The sequence below is a fragment of the Idiotropiscis lumnitzeri genome, chromosome 6 (genome assembly GCF_059441095.1).
Source record: "Idiotropiscis lumnitzeri isolate Australia: NSW breed Sydney's pygmy pipehorse chromosome 6, RoL_Ilum_1.0, whole genome shotgun sequence".
In the NCBI taxonomy this organism is placed as follows: Eukaryota; Metazoa; Chordata; class Actinopteri; order Syngnathiformes; family Syngnathidae; genus Idiotropiscis; species Idiotropiscis lumnitzeri.
The window spans coordinates 17536439-17542559 of record NC_142396.1 but is presented as its reverse complement, the minus strand read 5'-3'; the positions used below and the strand labels follow the sequence as shown (position 1 = coordinate 17542559).

At 38.9% G+C, this 6121-nt stretch overlaps 1 protein-coding gene across 1 annotated transcript; it reads right to left on the bottom strand.

Moving 5' to 3' along the window:
• On the bottom strand, nt 1-3449 carry endouc (endonuclease, polyU-specific C). Its single transcript, XM_088298022.1, has 8 exons — nt 3379-3449; nt 3172-3225; nt 2516-2615; nt 2315-2426; nt 1850-1971; nt 913-1025; nt 559-709; nt 1-490 (listed from the first exon to the last, which is right to left on the bottom strand). Exons 1-8 carry the CDS (start codon nt 3387-3389, stop codon nt 215-217), a joined length of 939 nt encoding a protein of 312 aa, XP_088154148.1. The 5' UTR covers nt 3390-3449; the 3' UTR covers nt 1-214.
• Between the last annotated feature and the right edge of the window lie 2672 nt (nt 3450-6121).

Sequence of the window (6121 nt, the reverse complement as noted above, 5' to 3'; positions counted from 1 at the left end):
TTGTTCTATTGCTAAAGTTTTAATGGCAATATCAGTCTGATGACTCGATAACATAATACAAAAAATAGTCGGTCATGCATTCCTTTGTAGGCCATGAGTACATTTCAGTCTGTATTTGTGTTTATATGGTTTGGCCAGGACTCTGAGAGGAGGTATACTTTTGAAGTGGACCACTTTCTCGTAGAATAAAGCTCAATTGAAACCGAATAAAAGATCATTGCGAGTGCTGTCTAATGTGCCGGCTGTTGCTACTGAGCAGTTTGGGGTAGGCCGTGCCGAGGGAGCGTCCATGTCGGATGACCACCAGCTCCATCTGACTCTGGTCGATGTTGACCAGCACCGTGGTGCTTCTCTCCGTGTTCATGAGGAAGACGACGGTGAAGAGGGCCATCTCGAACTCGGGGCTGGTTCCGATGAAGGAGCTGCCCACCGGTTTGACCACACTGTGCCAACTAAACTGGAGGCTCACGACGTGGTCGTCCTCGTCGGGCTGAAAGGGACGCGAGTATTAGGTCGCGTGACGACCAGAGCGATGAGCGGCCGAGTGTTCACACGTACCAAATCGTGCTCCCTCGCCTTGTAGCCTTTGTAGTCCAGCAGACTGCCCTTTTCCTGCATGTAGAACTGGATCCAGTTATGGAAGCCTGTGATTTCGCTGCTAGATTTGATCTCGCCAACAAACACGTGCTCGAAGCCACAGGAGTCAGGTCTGTGAAAATGATTCCACCATAAAATGTGTGTTGTAACGTCCATTGCAAATTGCTGTGCCTTTAGTCGGCAGTGTACAGGAATATTATCCTTTTACAAGACAAGCAACACTTCCATTTTGCACATATAGCATCAAAAGTCACCTCGTGTATTCATATTACAATATGCGTAAAACGTCGTCGTGTTCAGAGAATGTGCTCTTACCCAGTGTTCCTCTGTCTGTGGTAGAGGTGGAACCAGATTAAGTGCAGCTGACTCTTAAAGTGTCTCAAATTAGATGAAGACTGTCCTTTACTCACCAAATATCTGTGAGCACGCTAAGAAAAGACAACATCAGAGCAACCCAATATAGTAGAAACACACTTTGGTTGGTTCAAGTTGGTTAGCACACTGAGCAAAAAATTATTCCCGCAATAAAAGGCCACTCTAAAACGTGCCGTTTTACCAAAAAAATAAATTTGCTTTTGCGTCAAAGTCAACTGAGATAGACTTGAACTGAGACCCAAATGAGAACAAGCGCTAAGAAATAGCTGGATGCTATAGAGTAGTGCGTTCGAGTTGATCAAACACAAGCAACAAGAAGCCAATAACTTCAGTCAGGCCCTCTCACAAATTCCTCAAGTACTGGTCCTGGTCCAGTTTGCTTTATGGCCAAGACAATGCGGCATTCCACAGCTGCACACAAATGTTCCACATGTTTACTGTTCTCTCTGTGTGAAAGAATGTTTCCAGTGAGAAGACGAAACTCCCTTTGGGGGAGAGCTGCCGTTTTAGAACATTCGTGTGGAGTGAGCGGAGGCAAAGGATGGCCACACACCGCCCAATTATCTCAGCAAAGCAAATCCTGTCGTGGTTGTCACATGAATTTAGCCATCTTCCCCAAATTCTTTCATTCAAGTGTATTGCTAATTTGATTTTTTTTGTTTGTTTTGCTTTTTTTTGGAGTCAACCTGTACATTTAAATGTTTATATATTTTATTAAATAATTTGTTCATTATTTGGAACATTGAAAACGGAAAGGAATTTCTAAATACAATATGATAAAAATGATCCATTTTTCTCGTTTTTTTTTTTTTTTAAATAAAAAAAAATTCATAATTAATTAATTATAACACGTCGTCCAAACGTGTTTGAATTGCACCTTCATGACTTCTGTCTGTAAGATCGCATCCAAGAAGAGGTTGATCTCACGCTGCTCCTCTGCGGTGACTCGCTCAGCCACGCCAGTTGCCCTCTCATAGTTGTCCAGCAGCCTCAAAAGCCCTGAACGTGCATTTAGACAGAATGTAGGTACTGAATGAACATTTACACACACTTACTAAAAGTGGACTCCAGGTTCCTTCAACACAGCATAATCAAAAGGCGACGACTACTAGTGCCACGATCGGCCTCCTACTACACAATTAACTACTAGTAACTACCAGACTGCAATCATATCAGCCCAAAAGTGTAGACATGTGTCACACACTAGTAAAAAAAATGGTTCTCAAATAAAGGCTCAAACAACATCCATTATTTCCAGTCATGACTTTGTCACTTCGTTGGCTTTCACCACTCACACACTTTTGACGCAATAGAATAGGATGGTATCAAAGTTGGCACTAACTGGAGATGGTGGTGGTGTTCCCCATCTTGAGCTCATTGACATTGGAGAAGAGAGGCAGAGAAGCATGATCTAGTACAGCCTGACTGCCCGGGCTTACGAACCCTGCCCGGCCCTTGCGCAAAAAAAAAAAAAACACACACCGCTTTTTAATCAGCATGAAAAAAAAAGTCACATTAAGAGTAAAGTACAGAGTCTTCATACTTGAACCGAGATGGTGTAATCTACACCAGGTGTCATTCGATTTGTATCCAGCCTCCACAGCTCATTGAAAAGGTTGGAAAGTTCTTGGTTTAATACCAATCTGTCATGAGAACGTTCAGCAGTATTTAATTGTACATCAAGATGCAGTGGTGAAAAGTGAACAAGTATTGTTCCTCAAGTACTGGTCCAGTTGTTACTGTGATTAAATTCACTTTCCACTATAACTCCCTCTATTTGAAAACAGATATCTATCTATTCTACTACTGACTTTGTCAAAATAGGATTGTTTCTTTTTTCAACTTCCACAGACTATGACACAATGTAAAAAAATTGCATTTTTGAGTCAATTTACAATGTTTAAAAAGCTATGGAACATATTGTTTCGATAGCGTAGACGCAACAGCGTAAAGTGAGCCAACAGTAATAAAAACGCGCGCGCGCGCATACACGCACGCCCTTGTTTTCAATACAGGCCAGCCCGTATTTTAAATAAGTGAACGTTTAAAAAAACGTATTTGACGACAGAAGAATCGGTACGCGTACTTTTTATTCATAATTAAAAAAAGAATAAACACAAACCTCTGTATACTAATTCTATTTAAAATGTGAGTACTTTTGACGAAATGTCAGTACATTATTATTTTACGGTATAGTACCTGGATGCATTTAGTCCAGTGAGGAACACTCCAAGGAGGAGGACAACACGAATCCTGTTAAAAACAAACAAACAAACAAACAAACAAACAAACACACTTTTGGAATGCTTTCCATTACAAACATCGAAATGTTACACGTTTAAAAATGACTGGTGGAAAAGGGCTTCTAACAAGTAACAAAAGGTGCAAGAAAAACAAACTACAAACCTTGCAGCCATGGTGCTTTTTCCCCTTTTCCCCGCCTCTGCGAATGTTCAGTAAAAACAATGCAAGACCACCGCCCCCTTCAAAAATGGGAACGCGCACAACCGATATCCAAGTTTGGAGCTGCAAATCCATATCTTGGCCACCAGGGGGCAATATGCCTCTTTAGTAAAACAACCATGAATATGAGATGACTTTTCTCTTTATTCTAGCAGAAAACGGACCAATTCTTCCAAACCAGCCGATTATATACGAGGCTCTCGGTAAAACTTTTATATATGCGATGAATTAACTCAACTAATATTCTTGGTATGTTTTTTTTAGTAATGCAAGATGGGTTTTGTCACTATCGTGTTAAAGGGAGGGTGTGTAGAATGCTCAGAATTTTTTACAACGTTCATTCGTTTTAAAAACCCAATAGTAATTTCAATGATGTGCAAAAAGACTATGGTCCATCACATCAACGTACAATTGTCGCATTAAGTTAAATATTTTGAGTTAAAAGTTGCACTGGGTTGAATTTGTAACACAGTACAGTACAGATTTTATGCACATAATCTCAACTTTATAAAATTTATTGCCTTTAATTTTCAATATTATGTCCAGTATTTAACCTGAAAGTACAATGGTTTGAATTAATTTTAACAGCATATCTGCACTACGTGCAAAACACACCTAGTGGTTGGCTTATCTGCGTCACGTTTTTCAAGGCTCGAAACTCGACTCAGGCCTTCCTGTGTGGGGTTTGCATCTTCTCCCCGAGCTTGTGTAGGCTTTCTGCAGGTACGTTCCAAAAACACATTGTTCAATAAAGACACTAAATTGTCCAGGTGTGAGTGTGACTAATGAATTGTTATAAATAATTTTGTCGGTGTTCAATTGTATTGTGTGACTTGAATTCATTAAAACATCATTTTATGTTAATGAATTTATTTATGTTTGGTAAAAGCGGATCAAATGATTATTATTGTAATCATTATAAAGACAAAATGGCAAATTCATGGAGGAGTTTGAAGAAATGCTATAGGCAATCTGTACTAATGTGTCGGAACAAGATAAAATTTTGTTGATGGATACTTTTGGTTTCTCACAACATGTAAATGAGTCAGATACATACTCAAGGTGATGTTCTTGATCTCATTATTTCAAAAGGTGTTGTCATCTCATCTGTTGACGCTAAAGCTCTTAGATGATTTTATTGTGCGTTAACAACTACGAATGCAGAGACTGTGTTGAACTTCTGCATTAATTCAACTGGAAAATCCCAAATGTCCTGGATGTTGTTGCTCCTATTCGAACTCAGACCATTTCATGCCGACCTAAAACTGAGGTGCAGTACGTGCATAATGACTTTGAAAACAAAGAGCAGAATCGTGGCATGTAAGTGAAGAAAAACTAAACTCCCAAGTTCATTTTTGACCTGTACTAACATTGTCTTTGTAATTTCAACAAATAGTTGGTAAAAGATAGGAAACACTTTTCTAAAATTATTAGTAAGAACCAACAATACACACACTATTTGCTGTCGTTGACAAACTCACAAATCCCCCAAATCAATAGGCGACAGACTTTTTGCTGAATTTCAATCAGGTTTCCAAGCTCATCACAGTCCAGAAACAGCTTTCATTAAAGTACTAAGTGAGATTGAAATTTGACGCTGGGAAGGTGTGGGCACTGGTCTGAATGGATCTCAGTGCAGCACTTTATAAAATTGATGATAACATACTGTTGAACAGGTTGGAAACTTTTGTGCCATTAAATGGATCGGCTTTACACTGGATCCCAGTCATCAGTACTTCAGAATTTAAAATTCTGCTAGTGATCTATCGAATCACCGTATTGTTTGGGTTGTGAATAGATTAAAAAAAATACTGATTGAATATAACCCCAGTATGGCTCTGAGGTCTGCAGACTCAGGTCAGTTAGTGGAGCTTAGACTTCAACGTAAACATGGTGATGCAGCATTAAGCTGTTACGCTGCACACAAATGGAATAAGACGCCAACAGAAGTGAAGTCAGCCCGAGTGTAAATGCTTTTAAATTCAGGTTACGAACTTTGCTTTTTCCCCCTTTAATCTTGTATTAATGTCTTGTAATGTTTTTTTTAAATATTTTTTTATTTTTGTAATTTTACAAACCTACTCCTGTTGCTGAGTTAAATGTTTTTAAAGCCTTTGTCAATGTAGATTCTTTTAGTGATTTTGGTAAGCTACTTTTTTTGGTGGACGCCTCTCGCCTTCTGCCCAAAGCCAAATGGGATCAACTCCAGCTCACCCACAACCCTGAGGTCAAATATTATACGGATGGATTGCTACTATAGCTAAAATAAAATCTCAAATACACCCTCCCATAAGCAATTCTGAATTGTCCTGGCAAATCTGACACAGACCACTGTGATTTAAATTACTTTATTGATCTTTGAATTCGAAATAGCATGAAGTTCTGCATCCTCTCTGTCAGGTCAGTGGGTGCATTATATGGTGACTACTGAATATGACAGCTACTTGAAGCAGAAAAGGTAATGCGACAGATTTCTATTAACCAACAATGGAAGCAAGAACAAGAGTTAAAAAAAAAAAAAGTAGCAACACTTTATATTAATGTATCAGCTCAATATGCGTTAGGCTTGTACTGTTTCATGTATTGGTGCAAATGCATGCAGTATATTATTGTTGAAATGTTCAGTGTAATATAAAATATATGACAACTTACTTTGGACTAGAAAGATACTTTTTTTGTAGAAAAG